This window comes from Pterocles gutturalis, unplaced genomic scaffold (assembly GCF_000699245.1).
Source record: "Pterocles gutturalis isolate BGI_N339 unplaced genomic scaffold, ASM69924v1 scaffold5968, whole genome shotgun sequence".
NCBI classification, from domain to species: domain Eukaryota; kingdom Metazoa; phylum Chordata; class Aves; order Pterocliformes; family Pteroclidae; genus Pterocles; species Pterocles gutturalis.
In genome coordinates, this window is record NW_010117925.1 from 227,157 (window position 1) to 246,299 (window position 19,143).

At 42.0% G+C, this 19,143-nt stretch overlaps 1 protein-coding gene across 1 annotated transcript in view; it reads right to left on the bottom strand.

The window, feature by feature from the left end:
• KCNH5 (potassium voltage-gated channel, subfamily H (eag-related), member 5) overlaps positions 1 to 19,143 on the bottom strand; it is a 154,072-nt gene that overhangs the window by 115,157 nt on the left and 19,772 nt on the right. Inside the window, exons 4-5 of the mRNA XM_010075987.1 lie at positions 15,044 to 15,172; positions 86 to 201 (exon numbers count right to left, since the gene is read on the bottom strand). Coding sequence (XP_010074289.1) covers positions 86 to 201; positions 15,044 to 15,172 — 245 coding nt within the window. The remainder of the gene's footprint in view (positions 1 to 85; positions 202 to 15,043; positions 15,173 to 19,143) is intronic.

The following is a 19,143-nucleotide window of genomic DNA, read 5'->3' on the forward strand; positions in this document are numbered from 1 at the left end:
GTAAAAGTGACCTCTGGAGACTGTTTTTCTCCTCCCATCTCTTCCTGCCTTTCAAAGGGAGAAGGCTGGTGTCTGTCCCACTTGCCTCGGCTAAGCGGGAGTGCTTGTGCACCACCTCAGCCTTGTTCATGGGCGTCAGCTGCTGCAGCACGCTCCGGCTGTTCGTCAGGGCCCGCGTCAGCCGAGCAAACTTGGTCCAACCTGGGCAGGAAAGAAAGAAATCATGTCAGAAGTACCAAAACCTCATTCATTGCTAGTAAATCTCCTTTGTGTTCACTCATATTAAGTCTCAGGCTTGAACAGTTTCTCTAAATTGCTGCACAGAACAGCTCCAGGCTTAAAGACTTAGCAAAAGAGGAAAAATACCGCTGCTTCAAGGCACACGAGTAAATCTAAGTAAAATCAAAATGCTCTGGCTTGCTCTTTCTCCTGCCTTTTCCAGACATTGTGTTAGAGGGATCACATTGTGCTTTCAGCCTTCTGGGGAGTTACTCTGCTGCTGAAATCTAATTCTAAGCCACTGCAGTTAATGCAAAGGCTTCCCAAGTCTGCAAATCCTGCCGAAGTAAAATCTTCCCCAGCTACAGAAAGGCTTCTGCTGATTAAGGGCCACTGGAGCAGCCCCAAAAGTCTGATCCTTAAGTCTTTACTGTTTCTTGCCCCAAGTAAACTTTAGGGACAAAACTTAAAAAAAAAAAAAAAAAAAAAATCAGCAAAATTCAGGGCTGCATCAACAGCAATGCTTCAGATGACAAAAAAAAAAAAAAAGAAAAAATAAGAATTTAAAGACAGATTAAGCACTAGATTTTAAATGGCATTAAGAAATAAATTTAGCTGTTAAACTGATGATAAACAGCTGCCTTAATGGTAGCTTGAGACCCACACACTGGGCTGCCCCTGGGGAATATTTTCCACAGGGTTCAGAAAGGAGCACTCAGAGTTTGCGACTGACAGCAGCTCTGACCCAGGAACCTGCCATCAAGTCATTCCAAAAAATGCCCAAACGTGACAGCTGGTGTGGATGCGTCAATGGATGAGGTATATCGGCAGTAGCAAACAAAACACCAGGGGTTTAAGCAGTGTGGCACCTCAGTGTTAAGCAGGAAAATTGAAAATTCAAATATCTGCAGGAAGGAAATGCCTCCCCCAGAGTACTGAAGGAGATGCTCAACATTCAGTTTAGCCATAACCTGCTTTTACTACACAGGTGTGTATAAAATATAAAACAAGTTATGGACAGGAAACAGCTTCAGGAGAAGGTTTTACTTTTATTTAACTTGAATGCTGAGTAGCTGAAAATTGGGGGAAATGTCACACCTGAGAAAGGAAAACCACCATTTCTATGTTAGCTAGGTTTGTTTTTAAATACCTGTTGTCTGATAGGAGTCAGGGACTTGGAAAGTTAAGGGAAGCCCTGGGGTAGATAAAATGAAGAGCAGAGAACAGACAAGACAATAAAACCTTAAGGAAAAAATAATTTACAGTTTGGTTTTGCAACTTACCACATACGCATCACATTCACGCAAATGTAAATCTGTTGTTCATCATTTAGCAATCAGAACACATCTAAATATCACGATACACCACCAGCACTGCACAAAGCATTTGTCTGGCTATTTATATATAACCTCAGAAATGCACATAAAAAATGCATTGTGAAAAGGTAAAAAATAGAATTATTTTATTAACTTTTCAAATCTAAATGTGAACTTTAGATATGCTTCTCGAGCTTACAGAGATATTCAATTAGGAACATGCACTTTCTGTATTAAACAAGGTCATAAGAGACTATAACAATCCGAGTATGAACTATTAATTTCTAGAAAAATTCTTGTGGTTTCTTCTTCCTAATTGTCTATAAAACTGTGGCAAGGAGACAGCTTTAAGACAAAAGTCAGAATTGTTCTTTATCTTTCTTAGCCAGTGATTTCAAGGAGCAAGTGAGCATGGCAACAGTGTCCTGACAGCTCTGCCCCAACACTTCTCATAATTGCTGGAGGCCACGGTGCATCCAGCCAATTGCTTTTGGCATGCTGCAACCACGCTGCAAGAACCAGAGAAAAAGAGCAGTTCTCCTCTGGGAAGCAGTCACACACCTCCAGACCCTGGGCAGGTACCTAACACACACCTGCACACACGCAGCATCCTCTTCTCCCAGACAGACACTTCCCTGGGGTCCATGGGGGCCCTGCCTGAGCAGGGGACTGGACAAGGTCACCTCCAGAGGTCCCTTCCAACCTCAACCATTCTGTGATTCTGTGACCTTTCTGATGGCTGATGGTTATTTATTTTCTGAGGTTTAGGGCACTGATCTGTACAGGGATAAGATGAGGATTTGGAGAAGAGTCAGGGGCTGGGAATGACAGAAGATGGCTTCATACACTCTCTAGCAATTATTTCCTATGGTGCTTCCCGGGTTGAGAGATCCTACTCATCAAAATATGGAGTTGAAAAATGCCTCTCCTCTTATAAAAGCAAAACTGGTAAGAACCCCGTGTCATTGTCTTAGGTAAGAAAAACATGTGTTCTGCATTAACTGCAAACACAAAAAGCTGGGGATGTTGGGGAAGATGTACCACAAGGAACCGGAGGAATAAAACACCAAAAACCAGCAATCTTTTAGCTGTTAAAATAAAAAGAAAGGAAGAACTATGACTTTTTCAAATACTCCTTTTCCACCTTGGTGAGATCATCAATGTCATGTGAAAGAAAGAAGCCACACATCTTAGGGTTACCACTCTGGTCAGGACAAGCCATTTCATAGTGTCCTTTCTCCACCAAGACCAAAGCTTTGCTTTCTGCTAGAGGAGAGCTTTTGCAAAAACCCTTTCAGCCTCATTTAGGGGCTTCACATTTTCACATTTCTTTCAGCTCGTGAAGCCCATGATTCTGGACGTTGGAAGTACAGAATACTCTACCATGACTTTTTTTTTCCAATTCAGCACAATTCCAGCATTATTCTACCTGCTCCAACCTATCCATCTGCAATAGTGTGAAAAAGTACCACATTCTTTTGTTTCCTATTTACAACCCAAGAGGATTAAAAACATAGCAACAGCAAGATGCTGGGGTATGAGTGGGAAGGTGAAAATGTATACAGGCTGCCTCATGTCTGAAATAATCTGTACAGGGTACATTTCTCTGTTTCTTGACCTTGTTGTAGACTAGATAATTTCAGAATTATATATAAAACCAATGTGTATGTTTAAATAGATCGAGGCAAAATTTGCATAGCTGCCTACTGCTGTCAATGTTTCTTCAAACGATTCGTTCCTTTCTTTTCCTCTATAGACAGATAATTGAAAAGAATGATAATTTTATCCCATGTATTAGTGACCACGTGTCCTTACAGATATTTTCCACCTACAAGGAGTAAAGGAGCAGCACAAACAGCAGGTGCAAGAGGGAAAAAAAAAAAAAAAAACACTCCGGAGAAAAAGCAACACTTCTGATGCTCTTTTCAGCTCAACTGGATTGTGTCTTTCTTTCACACCACCACTTGAAAAATAATACCCTAAATTTGCACCATTGTTCTCAAATTCTTAGGAACAAAAGCAACATAATCAGATCACTCACCAGATCAGGCCAGCAGCTGCTTCTCCCTACAAGAGGTTAAACTGGGTATTTCAGAGGAAGATGTTAACTACCCCAAATGGAAAATTCTGGAATAACATACACATAAAATTATTGTTTCCCTGGTTCTCTTTAATTATTTTCTGATTCATGGACAAAACCAGAAGAATTTGTACCCCTGCATTAAAAAACCCCTCATGATCTGTATTCATTCTCTTGATCCAAAACAAACATCTACTACTAAACAGGAGCCTAGCAAAATATTTCCCTGTTCCTATCCATTACTCAAATAAAAATTCCTGCATTCTCAATAAATTGAAGAGGCAGGTTTAACAACTCCATACAGTTACAAAAATAGCACATGAAGAAGGCACACATGCTGACAGACGTGAACTAAACGAGTCTCTGCCTTGGCCCAGCTGCAATGCTGTCCTTCCAAGCATGCAACTTTCTTCTTCCTCCATGCATTTTAGTCACAATTAAATATTTTACATCCACAAAATATTCTCCACATCTCTTTCTGTAATTAGGAATGTCAATTTGACAGCTCTCTAACTGCGAGGCTAACTGAGCTGGGGACAACTTGGTGGCATACTTTACACAATGGCTGAGCTAAAGGTTTATCTGAAGAGAAAAAAAGGAGTATTAAATTAATTTTTTAAAATGGTATTTCTTTCAAACCTTAGATGCTATGACACGAGTTGAAGCTGTTAATGTTGTGCCAGGATGCCTAAAGGAGTGCAGGAGCATGGAAGGGAGGTAGGCAACAGTCAAGTGAAGCAAAGTGCCTGAACACCTCCTTAGAGGGGGAAAAGCTTTCCAGATGGGTCTAAGATGCTCACTCAGCCACTCTCTAGATTCATACGCCACTACAGAAATTATGTGACATCTAAGGGGGAAATGTTTTTTCCAGCTTAGAACTTGATCCTATCATCCCTCCACCATCAGAAAGTCCAAACTATCTTACTCAAAACCTCCTATTCACTATAGCATGTACCCTTCCATCAGCTACCACTCCAACAAGAGCAGTATTATGTCCACACATCTTTCTTCCTGAGATCCTGAATCAATCATTGTGTTTTGCATTGGACAGATGAGATGGGAACAGCTCTGCAGCAGCTGCTCTTCAGCTCCATCCACCTCCCCACTGCACACATTGCTTACTCCGTGTTCAGGGACCTTCTGCAAACTGCCCTCTTGCATGGGGAACCTCTCTCCCTGCCCATCTGGTCAACAACATCCTTCCCATTAATACACCCTGCAGATCGATCCAGTTCACAAACACCCTCATTCATCTCCAAAACCCGGTCCTCTTCTCTGCTGTCTTCTCTAAGTAAGGAAAAATGTCATCCAGGTCAAACATGGTGTTGCAATGTATGGCAGAGCATAAAAAGGACAAGGGAAAAACTGTCCAAAAAATGCACAGCAAGGGAGGCTTCCTCAAGCAGAAGTGATGCTGGAAGCAGGGGGACAGAATGACTGTTTCCTAATGGCTATCTGGAGAAAAAAACCTTTAAATCCCTCTGATTCCTCGCAAGGTCACAAAGCAGGCAGAGAATTGGTCAGACTCCACCCAAAACTGTGAGCCTCCTGATGGTGCTCCAGTGTGTCCTAGAGAGAAACTCCTGGTACCAGTCACACACGGACACTCCTGCCAAGGGGCTGTGTCAGACCCGAGCAGTTCCCTGTGCCGGGCAGAAGCCTCCAGGCACAGCCTAATGAGCAAAGAAGACTTGGGCTCTTTTGCTCCACTAGTACTTAAGCCACTTTGCTAGCAGCCATACCGAAAAAAACCCCTAAAATCTCTCATTCATGAACTATATTATTTTATTTTAAAGCTAAATTCATACATCACAGTTTATGAGTTTATCTCAAGGTGAGATGTTAATGTTCTTCATAGTGCACTTGCTCTAAAAAATCTAGACATGATCAGTTCCCCCTAATAAAACATTAGTGTAGCTCTACTGGGTTGCAATTAACCTTTGCATCAAGTTTTGTCTCGTCTTAAAACGATGAGAAATAATGAAGGCTTTTAAATCAGTGTAACAGGGAACTATCCAATGTCTTACTCTGCAGTGAAAACCCTCGGGTTAAGAATTACATTGTATGTAAAAAACAACCACAAGGGTAATTACAGCAACGCTCGTGTTGATTCTTGCCTGCAGGAGTGCAAGTAACACCTCCAGACCATTGAAAGGTTGCTGTTCTCCTCTCACTGCAGAGCACGGAACAGTTAACATACAGAATGCTTAAATAACATAATCTGTGACCTACCCACAAAAGCAAAGAGCTAGCACCACTCAGAAAGAGGCAGTTTGAAATTCAATTGACAACACAGATCATCCTTTTGCATCAATAGTTAGCACCTACAAATCTCAACTATTTCTAGACATTCAGACAGCAAAATCATTGCAATGGCTGGCTGTTTGCTCTTTATTGCAGGTAAAATATGGCTGAAAGAGCTCACTGTCTCTTCGAAAAACTTAATCATCCTAGTTTTGCTTTGTTAGAGAGAGAGAGGGATAAATGGGATTTCTGAATAAATAGAATAATAGTCAAACAAAGCTCAATCACTCCCATGATGCAGTAAAACCATTTATGGGCTTAAGAACCACAGAGTCTATTCAAATGTAATTCAAAATATTACAATAAATTTCCCGATTTGAAATTCTGTGCATTCCACTGTCTGATAATGCACTGCACTCGTGGGATAATTTTTACATCTGACCTCTGTTCTTGCTCAATGTTGTATTCCCAGTTACCATCCTCCCATTGCAATTACTGGGGAGCTCAAAATGGATGAAGAATCACTGGATCATCTTGGGCATATCCCTTTACCTCTCCGAGCTTCAGTTTCTTCTTAAAATGAAGATAATGCTAATGACCTACTTTGCAAGCCATTCGGAGATCTACTAATGAATACAATGAATACAATGTATTTTTTAATTTAAATCTGACATAGCCATAAATCTACAGTGCACAACTTCTTAAATTTCACATTTTGCAACTAAAGCTAAACTCTATATACACACACACAGGGCCACCAAGGACTTCTTTCCCATAAGTATATAAAAACAAGCACAAACAAAAAAAAGACTAAGTACTGTAAATATCAGTCAACTGGCTTTTAGGAGTTTGTCAGATAGCAAAATGGTGCCATTCAATGCTCAAGGAAAAAGGACTGCACCAGCCAAAGGCTTAGGGCCAAAAGAAAGGCAGCTGCTAGAAATGGAGAAGCAGTATACAATAAAGCACACAAGGATGGGAAGAAATGGGGAACAAGTAAGTACGTGAATGAGAAATTCTGTCTTATGAGACTGGACATGGAAAGCTAAAGACATTTAGGAAAAATCTTTTCCACGGCTAGATTTATTACAGTAACAATGAAGTTCTTAAAGAACTCCCAGAGTACAACCAAAAGGCTTTCTGTGCCCGTATGCAGAAAGGGCAGACAGGCTGACCCAAGTAATTGCAGGTTGCTCGGTTTGACTTCAGTGCCAGACAAAATGAGAGCAAAGCTGATCTGAGCTTCAATATGTTTAACAGAAAAGAAAAGGAACATAATGAATGGCTGTCAATATGAAATGATGTAAAATGCCCCACAATGTTAATTTCATTATTTGATAAGAGCATACATTTGGTTCAGGAAGACAGCCAAACGCCTTGACAGACCAAGCCACAAGACAAATGCGACGGCTGGCCAGAGTTGCAGCATATGTATGATGCACGCCAGAGAGCCACGAGCCAGGGCAGCTCCCCGCACCAGTGCTCCCTTGCTGGGGCTGGACTGGACAGCAATGGGGAACATTGACTTGATGACAACCTCAGTAGCTGCCCCTGGTTTGCTCCCACATGCAGCCAAGGACCCAACAGCTCCCAAATGAGCACAGCCACAGTGCTCGACACATAATGTCACCTCATCCTGGTGCTGCATTTGAATCACCCAAGAGACACAGGTTGGCCAAATCCTCTTGTACGGTGATCTTCACTGAATTGACACTGCGTGATACTCTCAACAAAATACTGAGACGATGCAGTTCGGTAAACTACAGGTGAAATAGATTAAGAACTTGCTACCTGGCAGATATCAAACAAGAAGTAGTGGAAAATAGTAAAAAATTATTACTGAGAGCCTTCTGGACCCCAGTGGACAGGTTCCCTTCTATGCTGTGCTTTTTTCTATGGTTTGAAAGTCATCACAAAACGACTGATAAAATACCCACATGACAGGAAGATTAGAGGAATGTTAAACAGTAGTGAGGGCAGTCACGCAGGATGATGTGCCTGATAACTGGGCATGTGCCATTAAAATGTGTTTTAAATGGAAATCAGACATCTAGGCAAAAGCAGTGCAAACCGTATCTCCAGCACGGGACAGGGAAACATCCCCAGCAATGAACAGTTCTGAAAAGGATCCAGAGTCTTAGTAGATTCAGCATGTGGTTTGCTTTGGCAAAAAGTCACCTGCTTCTCGAATAGACAACAGTAAGAGCTAGGCTTGGAGGGGCTGAGCAATGGGCAATGTTGAGGAGTTAGCTGTGAACCCAGCTGGCTACAATAACGGCTGCAGAAACTTATTTGGGAGCTGGGAGGCTGAAATCTGTGTCACCATGGCTTCATCCCTGCTGCTGACAATGAGCTGTATTAAAGTGCAGCTAAAATGTCTGTATCTGCCATCCCCAGACCTCCAAACTCAGGCTAGACAGAGCTTTAAGGAGCTCAACTCATTCACTTAATGAAAAGAAGGTGGAGCAATGACTTGATTATACGTGTAAATGACTTAATGGGACTTTTTTAGTACAGTGGAAAAAATGCGTTAAGAAGATGCCACTGCAAGAAGCTGAAGCCACGTTAATTTAAATATGACACATTTTTAAAAGCAATTAGTGTAATGAAAAAGCAAGAAAAATATGAAGGAATGTGGTGGATCCTCAGCCTCTTCAGACTTCTAAACCAATACTGGATGTTTTTCTGGAGGGAATGGTTTAGTTAAACATAAATTCATGGGTTCAAAAATAACTTAGTGAAATGTAATATCCTGTGATATACAGATTAAACTGTTAAACACTCTCACTTTACTAAATTGATACTTATTATTTTGTATATGGCTTATGAGTGAGTTCAGTTTTCTACATAGAAATTGTATCCATCTGCAAACAGTTACCACTTTAAAGATCAGCTTCCAGTTTTTCAATTTAATTCAATCTCTCATAGGGTTAGGTTTGATTTCAATGGGATTTCTTTTTCATTGCACATTAAACTTCTAGAAATTTACAGACAGTTAACGTGCATTGTGAGTTCCTGATGGAGCACACAAAGGCTACAAAAGGCAATACAAGGTTCAGAAATGTACCAGATTTCTGTGAAGGAAACTAAGCAGTCTCGGATATGGAAATTAACTGTTCTTCATCATGGCAGGTCTCCGACAGCAACAAAGCCAGAAAGGAGGGGGACACAAATAAGGCCTTGGAGCATCACCCCTAGGAATGGGGAAACAACTACCTCTTTGTGACTGTCAGCCTTTGCAGTGTCTGCTGGAAGTGCCACCAGCACGTCACTGAAGAAAACAACAAGGATGCTTGTCCTGCAGAACAGGAGCAAAGCAAACTCAGAAGGTCTTCCTGGTTACTAGAAAGCTGTGCCCATCCAAAACGGATGGTTTCAAATACCAAGAGACTAAATTTTAGCATCATTCCTCTGCGTTGTCTCCTCTTAACACTGGAAGCCCACCTGGTGTCCTGGCAAATGACAGTCCTTTCTCAAAGCCCAAATGTCCCTGGATGCTGCACTCCAGACCCAGGGGAGAATGGAGAGATGGAAGTGATCTGGGTGCCTGGAGGCACTGGGTGGTGAAACTCTGCACATAAGAGCAATAGGAAACAGCACCAGAACAAGTGGGTCTCTATGACACCAATACTCTTGTTATTACAGCCATGGAAAACTGCAATGAAACATGGTAAGGATATCCAAATTGTGACCTACTAAATTACTGTTACGGATTACTGTCAAGGTGATGTATTCAACAGGGTACAGTGTGCTTCAGCTAAAGGTAGAAATATCATTTTATGCTCTAATCCCTCTACCCACTTCTATTATCAGCAGGATTGATACCCCCTCAAGGAAAAAAGTTCCCATGTGCAACTAGTTATACATGCTTAATAACTTGCACTTATTAAAGATAAAAAAGGATCAGAATTATAGGCTTAGCAAGGATTAGCAACCACAAGTGCGTATTTCTGCAACTACTACACTTTTTATAGCCCTGTCACACTCCAAGATAGAGTTGTATCATTATACAGGGTTATATAACCATAAAGAGTTATATCACTGGAAGCATTACAGCATTGTCCCAGACAGTCTTGATTATCAAAGTCTGGCTCTATCGAGTGAAAAAAAAAAAACAAAAAACACTTCAGGATACTGCTGTGCCATCTCCTGATCCCATCTGTTAACAGCGCACGGTCCTGAGTTGTAGGGGGCCTCATTAACACAACTTTGCATCCTAATTCAGCATCCCATCAGTATCCACCACAACTTCCCAATCCCTTCCAGCAGGTGACAAGCCTGAGATTCAAGACGACCAGTGAGAATACTAGCTGAAAAAACTTCCAAGTTTACCTAGGGGCCACAATTTTTTCTTCACCGACGATAACAAAGGAAATAAAGCCATTGTACAACCAGGTGAAACTCCACTATTAGCCAAAAAAATGCCAGTCTTTTTTAATATCCTTAAACTTTCAGTTCAGTATAATCTCCAGCACTCCTGGCTTCAAATGTTGTTAACATTTTAAGTGGCCTCATTTGCCCTTCTAATAGTTAGGGCCCAGAAAAATAGCTGCATTTTTTTGTGACAAATAAACATAAGATTATTTCCACTGTGTGTCTTTGGAGGGATTGAAAGTCTTCAGATGTTTTTAAAAGACCATTGGGTAAAGACAGAATAAAAGCACAGCAAGCTGATAAAAGCATCCAGCTGTGACCCTACAATGGTACAAACTTTAAAAAGTCGATTCCTTGGGGTTTATTCTCTGAAAGAAAATACATAGTACAATCTTTCATATGCTTGTAATGGCCTTCCACCTCTGCTGTGTCAGGTGTTCAGCCAGGACACTTGGGGGTCTGGCCCTCCATCACCACAGGTAGGACCTACCGCTTGGTACTGAATCCAGATCAGACAAATGTTCATTATTACCAAAGAGGAACAGGAGAAGGAAAGAAAGAGAGACCAGACAAAACAGAGCACAGCTCTTTCACTGAAAAATAAAGCACTGTCCCAGTGACCACCAAGTGCAGCCATCATCTCCTGCAACATCTCCTGTCCCGTCACTAATTCTCATGCCTCTTCTCCCACACTGCCACCATCCACAGCTCATCCAGCCACCGACTCAGGAGGTGGGGCACTACAAACCATAAACCAAGTCAATGGGGGGTGTTCCCGCTGCCCTCCACACCTGCACAGCTGCTGGTGGCATCTTCACCCAGGAGTGAACAAGTCAATCACATGGCTGATGTTTCCTTCCATTATCATCATCATCATCAACTGCCTCTACTTGAGATGCCAGGTTTTTCCACACTTTTGCATCATTAGACACCTTTTAAGTAATTTGCCATTTACAAGGATACGACAGTACTTTTTGGTCACTGTTACATTGCTATACATCGTAGGTGTCCTGCACATAGCCCAGTGACAATAGATACCAGAACGGGTAACAAGAAAATCAGTCAAAACTTTAGCGTCAAACTCCCTGCTGTACTTTCTCAGAAAACAAGGTTGCTGATCTCTGTCACTATATCTTACTAGAGGAAGGTAGATTTAAATATCCTTTTTCTCCAGTCTTGCTTTCAGTCCATTAAGTTTCAACAGCTTTCTGGACTGCAACAAATTCACAGTCTCCTGGGTGACCCAGGAATAGTTTTCATTACTTTTACTCCCTCCTGGAAGCAAAGCCCCCTCCTCCTTCTCCTCCTCCTCCTTTCTGACAGCATGAACACACAGCAAACCATGAGCACACAGGTAAGCAGAGAGATACACCATCTGTCACAGTGCCCCAGTCATAGTCCCCAGGATGTCAACTATATTTTTTGTACTGAGCCTGTAAACAAGCACGGTTTTGAGTCTATATTGGACAAAAAAAAAAAAAAAAAAAAAAACTTGCCTGTCATTGTTTTCAACTCCGTGAAGGTTGTTGAAATCTGCCTCTCCTTTGCACTGTGCTTTGTAGTAAGACAACTTATTTTATTTGTATGCCCTGTTTTCACAAATACAACAAGCTCCTCAACACTTCTGAGCAGTTCTGCATCCTCAGCACCCAGGCACCAGTCCCCGAAACTGTAGCTGCCCATGCAAGGTCTACACGAGATGCCGACCGCATCACAGCCACCCCAAACAGATAAACAGATCTGGCAAACACAACCATTTATTTCCAGGAGCCAGAACACACAGACACCCTGCAGTGTAGATACACCCATTCTTATGATTTAAATACCAAATCCTCGTATCTCGTAGGAGTGTGATATACTGATGCTTCACAACAAAGCAACATACCTTTGAACAGTGCAGAATATATTGGCATGGAGAGATTATTGCATAATGGCATCAATATTTTATTTCTGTAGAATTTTTTATCTCAAATTTACTGCTCCCATAAGTAACAGACAGTAACTCCTCTGCACCATAGTTGCTTACGTATTATGTACTGCATGGTCGTGGCAGAATTTCTGAAGAAAAATCCTTCTCTTAAAAAGAAAAAAGAAAATAGCCCTTTCAATGACAAATCCCAGCACCCAACAGCAATATTCTGCTGAAATGCTTTTCACAAAAGTTTAAAAATTCTCCACTAAATTGTAATGTATATGTTTACCAATCTCATAATTCAAAAAGAAAGTGGCCTGATGGTTTCTAAGCACATTGTAATGTTATCTGCAAGGACAATGAATTATGCACCTCTCATAGCACTACGTCTGACAAAACAACACTGTGATCCCAGTGCCGTGGGATCCCACAGACCCACCCAGTTGAGACACAAAGGGCAATGCAACAGTGCTGTTTCCCCATCCCTGTAGTAAAATGGTGCAAATATTTGAACATAATTTTTTATAGGAAGACTATAAAAGACAAGCTCTAATTTATGCAAAAGGAGAAGAAAAAAAATCAGGTCAGTGGCTTGTAATTATGGAGCTTGTTGGACTTATTGGTCAATATTAATCAATGCTCTAATCAAAGCACCAAATTCTTAACACTCCAATCATATACCTTAAAGGCACTTGAGAGATGTGGCTGCACTGCCTTTTGCCGTGTTTTGTTTTGGATTTTTTTTTTAAAGTATGACTTTGACAGAAGTAAGTGCTCTTCAAGCACTCAGTCAAACCTCTCTGGCTGCCGATGACAAGATTTTGCAATGTTCATAGTTAATACCTGGCATTTTAACTAATGGTACCCTTCACTGGAGAGCAGCAGTACACAAGTTACGCACTTCACAGCCGTTGCTCTTTCCCATAGGGACATATATTGTTCCTATAATGGATGCCAAATGTATTCTGCTCCTCAGCCACAAGAAAGGGATGGGGAGAGCTTTGCCCCCTCAGCACATCCCTGCCTCCCCAGGGAAGGCAGCAGAGTACTAATCTCCCAGGCCAAGAATCCAAAGGAGCCAACAGTCATCATTTCTGCGTTCAGGAGCCACCTTCAATACGTTTTCCCTGTCCTGCTGCAGCCACACACCCCTCAGTGCAACTACATACAGTGGAAAGTGGGGCAGAGCTGGTGAAAGGGGGAGGTCCAGGGGCAGGTTCCATGTGAGATACATCTCAGTTCCTCCAGAAAGCATGAAATAGGAAATCCTGAAAGAGAATCCCTGCAAAGATTGGCTTTTTCCTTGATGAGCTCCCACTACATATTATATACACTGATGCAAAGAGCCAGTCCCATGCCTTCAGACCTCTACAATTAAAGTCCTTTCAGTTAACTGGCATTTATCCTAAAAAAAATTCAGATTATTTCCAGGCAGAAGAATTTCACATTGTGGGGCTGAAAGTGAAATAAAGGAACATTTGCAGGTTGCTAACTAAATTGTAGTGGCAGTAAGGCTTACGATGGCTGAGAAGCAAAGAGCCAGTCCCATGCCTTCAGACCTCTACAATTAAAAGTCCTTTCAATTAACTGGCATTTATCCTAAAAAATTCAGATTATTTCCAGGCAGAAGAATTTCACATTGTGGGGCTGAAAGTGAAATAAAGGAACATTTGCAGGTTGCTAACTAAATTGTAGTAAGGCTTACGATGGCTGAGAAGACATTCCTGTATCAGGATCTTACAACTTCATGGACAATACTCTCTAGACAAAAAAAAAATTCTCATATTTGGTGTTAGCCCAAAGAGAGGCCTTTCGTTTTATTTTAAGTCTGCCTTTATAAATCTACTTCTCAGTTATCCAAACACATGCAATAAGTGTTATCTAGATCATAAGAAGTTAATTTAAATCCTGTTCACATTCAAATGATACCAGTTTATTCTGAAGAAGACAGCTTAGAGCACACGCAGCACTCAGTGAGAAATCAAGCCTTCTCCAAGCATGAAGAGAAAAATATAGCAAGGAATTAACCATCAGAAAGCAACTTCCGAGAGAAGATGGAATGTGAATGCTGTAGCACAAATGCCCTTCTTTATGTAAGTGTGCATTATTTTACCCAAAGCAATACACATGTGAACCTGACACAAGACACATGTCTTATAACCAAATTCTCTCTTGTGCAAGGCTGCAGGTCTGGCCATGGGTCGTTAGGTGATGAGAGCATGGCATGTCTCAACAAAAACCATCACCAGTAGCTGTTAAATAACAAGTACAACATCCAGTGCCATGCACTCATCATTGCTGGCCAGTAATAAGGACCCAAATGGGCTTTTTCTTTTGCATTTCATCTCCAAGAGTGAGAAAAGAACAGCACAAAGGAGCTGGAATTATTTTATTCTGAAAAGAACATACCAGTCCCTTAAGAGAAAGGTCCCCTAAAACAACACAGCATTAAAAAACGACTCAAAACTATGTAATTTTTAGGAAATGCCGGGGCAGGGGAGGGGGGGGGAAAGAGGTAGTGAAAAGGCAGTGAAATTACAAAGAGAAAGGAAGGCTTGTGACTCAAAACGATGTAATTTTTAGCAAATGCCAGGGGGGGAAAAAAAAAAAAGGAAAAAAAAAGAAAAAAAAAGAGGTAGTGAAAAAGTAGTGAAATTACAAAGAGAAAGGAAGGCTTGTTACTCTAGCAAAATGTTGTTAGGGAATTTCCACTCATGGTGATTTTTCTTTTATTTTTAAGCAATAATTTAGGAGGGTGGCATCGAAAGTCCAGCAGGTCACAAAACATATCCTGAATTCAAGACACAGTTCACAGGCATGACATGTCTCTGTCATAGGACCGAGGTCAAGCACGTACTTTACTATTTACCAAAGAAAAATACTGTATTTCACATTTACCTTTTGTTGAATCATCTTCAATCGGTTGTTTGAATAAAGTGATATCCTTAAAAGTGCACAGGAACAAAACCACTTTTTCATGCTCATTTCTTATGGGTGCAATTTGCATGTAGAACCAAACTGGGGTTCCTGAAGCAAAGAAAAAGGTGACATTAGACTGTGGTGTAGCACAAACTTTCCCCAGCCCACACACAGAATTTCATAATTTCTATGTTATTATAACAAACACGTAGTTTAGGACCATATGTAAATATTTCTACATCTTCTAGATCTTTTAGTTTCACCTCCCCAAAGGAAAACAACTTATTCCTATTCTTACAGATTCATTAAATTGGGGAAATGTTACAAATTTAAGTAGCTGATAAGAAGAGACAAGAAGCTTTATAAATCTCCATTCTGAAATAAAATACATGATTCTTTCTCTTGTGCTCTTGTTTTTTCCCAGCATGTCTCACAAATTTAGTGTCTGCAGGGTAGGCAGGTAAGAAAGAATGGACAGACAGTATCTTTGATTCCTTCACATAATATGGAGATATCAAAACCAAAACTATTGGACTATACTGTCAAACGCTCCTAATTTGATGCTGCTCTGTTATTTAAGAGGACCTGAGTGAATCCAGACATAGACTGTAAATGTTCAACCAGGAGATTCAATTTCCTCTCTGTGTTGCAGGTCATGCCCTCCACCTCCTTGCTGTCTGGCCCAATGGAGCACTCTCCCAGTGCAGTTATCTCTATTTAACTTCTGAAACAAATGTAAAATAATTCTCAAATCCTACCACTCATCAAATAAACAGCAAAAAAAAAAAAAAAAATTGCCTACGGCGTTGGGAGTGGTTAGCACGGCTTTTGGTAAGACCTCACACAGGTCTCATACAGCTCTCAGGAGCTGAAACTGGTCTTGTTTCTTCCTAGGCTGAAACACAATTGGCAGTCTCCTATGTACATACAGGTCTGCTCTGTAAGGGGCAAAATCCTAAAAGACTTTAAGCAATTTGCTTAGAAACACCCTGTTCACCTGCAGGGCTGTGAATGTCAGAGATGCTTTCCATCCAGCAAAGCTCCATGCCCACGGCCATGCCCCCTCCCTCCCAAACTTGCACCTAAACGCACTGCACTATAAATGCCTTCACAGACAGCTAATTGCCTTTGGGATTTGATGTGCTTTCAGCCAGTTGACATAATGGCTTTTCTCCTGAGCTGCCCGAATGGCAGCCTGAGAGCTGACACATGGAGACAAGCCACTTGCCCACTGTTATCTCACGGACACCACTGCCCCCCCCCCAAATCTCCTCTAATGCACCATGCCTGGGAGCTGTGCCAGGAACTGCAGGACAGATGCTCAGAGGGCAACGAAACCCATTCGGACCAGGACTGCTGAAGGCTAAAATCCACAAGGGTTCATGATAAAAGTCAGCATTGCTGAACTGAGATTAAACCAGTAACTCACTAGCAGTAAACTGGAGAAGTGGGAGAGACGGGGGACTGCTTTTTGTGATAATTCCAAAGCCATTATGCTGATTACTTGATTATCTCAATTCCCAGTTGCTAACCCAAGATAAAAGACTCTTTTCATAACTTCTGAACCAGAGTGCTGCAGCTCTCTGGAGTAATTCTGTACTTGCACTTCTACCTGGCAACTCATCGGCACCCTTTGAAAAGCGCTGAAAGTAAGTAGGCACAGTAACCTGTACAACAGCACTGAGAAAAATCAAAGACAGAGGCAAGGTGGCTGCTGCTGTAGAAGCATCAATCTGGGTAAAAGCAGGCAAAGAGTTTTTCTGAGTATTACCATATACATATATGTATATACACACACATATATACGTATATATGCATGCCTAACGGTGTCTGAATAGTTGGGTGGGTAGACCTGAGGACTGTATGTGAGGGAATGCAGTAAAGCAGTAGTTGCAGCAAACTTTCAGGTCTGAACCTGAGACCTACTAGCTGGGTTAAAATGCCCAGGAAATATGTGAAGTCAGTGGTGGTATGGATGCTGCCGGAGAACATCAGCTCTTAAAGACCATGCCTGCACCAAAAGAAAGAAGGATAGGAAATCAACCTGAAAATCTCAAAATCTCCCTCTGACAAAAGCATAAAGGAATGGGTGAGAAAGGACAGGTTGTGCCACATAACAAAAAAATAAACAGCACCTCTGGACCTACAGTTCGGAAATGTGGGTGGGAGGGTGCTCTGAGAGCACTGCAGGCTCCAGGCAGGAGAGAGGCAATAAGCAGGGTCTCTGCAGCTGATAAACACAAGCCCCTCCCCATTTTGCAGATATTTTGTAGACATTTTGTCTACATTTTGCAGAAGTATATTCATATATATGAATATACAGAAGTATATTAATTCATCCCAACAGAAACTACTCTTTATTTCTTTATCTGCTCCAATACCCAGCCTGAAGGATAAACAGGCAGTTTCTTGAAGAACCTTCTTCTGCAAGGCTCAGAATATGACAAATGGAAGCAAACACTGGACAAACCTGAAGTTGAACTGGAGCCAAAATGTGAGCCTATAAGTGTTAGCAAGAGGTTAAAGTTCTGGGCTTTGGGTGATGGAGAAGGAAGCTGGCAACAGATGCTATGGATGGGAACTGACTCAAGCCTGAAAAGAAATATGAGAACGTATCCATAAAGTCCCTCTGTAATGCTGCATAACTTATAGAAAATATAGGATTGGAGATCTGGGCAAAGGTGAAGATTTTATTAAGGCAACTGCAGCTCAATAAATCTCTGAAGCATCATCAACCTCCAGCAGGCAATCCACAACCCAAAGCAAAAAGCGACTGGCTTGTTACAGAAAGTCACCAAGAGAAGACTTTCCTCTTTTTATACTTAAATAAAATAGAAAGGAATTTAGTTCAGGACTGGCCCGTCCTAGCACAGGAGCTGCCAGCCGAGTTAATAAGAGAAGCCAGTCTCTGGGATCCTCTTTGGAAATCACATGGACACAGGGCATGGCAGTGCTCAGCACCACCACCTGCAAAGATACCCAACACCTTTCCATCCCAGCAAATTCTCCTAATGTGAGGAGACGTCCAGGTGACCTGCACAGGAAATGGGCAGAGAAGCAGAAAATCTGGAGAACAGACACATCCTTATGCTGAGGAACTGAAAAGAGGTCATTTGGAGGGCTCTCCTGGGCACCTGCAGAAACAGCTGGACTTCAGAGCTGCTCTTACTTCTCTTTTTAATTAAAGTTTTGGCTAAAATTCTTTGAAGCAGGCAGAATTGGAGAAATCTAAAGACATTTCCTACTGTTTAAGGGCACATAGCTGAAGATTTAGTCTAAAAAGAGAAAGTGGAAATAAAGAATAAAGCATGTGAGTTTGTTTCAAGAAGATGACATATCCAGGATGCTCCCTTCAATGTCAAGAAAGGTTTACGTGAGTTTGCAGTGAAATGAGGCAGTCACGCACCGTTAGTTCTTTCCCAAGGCACACCATTACCTTTCCTCAGCCACAACATGCAAAAGAAACCTCCCACCTCATCCCAGGAAGGTGCTTCATGCCAACACCACAGTCCACGTGGGGGTGAATGTTGCCTCAGCTACTGGGGTCCAGGCAGCTGAAGTAGGGGCAAAGCCCCCTGGCCCCGCAGGAGCTCCATCCTGTACTGGGCAAGGAAAGTCAACACCTCCGTCAAGATTGCTCTTGTCTTGTGTTTGGCATGGCCACTGACCCAGTCAACTAGACTCCGTCTGCTCAGTGCAAACACCACAGTCCACGTGGGGGTGAATGTTGCCTCAGCTACTGGGGTCCAGGCAGCTGAAGTAGGGGCAAAGCCCCCTGGCCCCGCAGGAGCTCCATCCTGTACTGGGCAAGGAAAGTCAACACCTCCGTCAAGATTGCTCTTGTCTTGTGTTTGGCATGGCCACTGACCCAGTCAACTAGACTCCGTCTGCTCAGTGCAGAGGAACCAGCCTTGTCTTGTGTCTGGCATGGCCGCTGACCTAGTCAACTAGACTCCGTCTGCTCAGTGCAGAGGAACCAGCATTTCTGGAGCACGTTTCAGCTGATAGTTCGGGCTTTCTACCTTGGGAAGATGGCCTGTGCCAGTGGAGGAGGCTGCTCATCTCCATGGACGACAGCA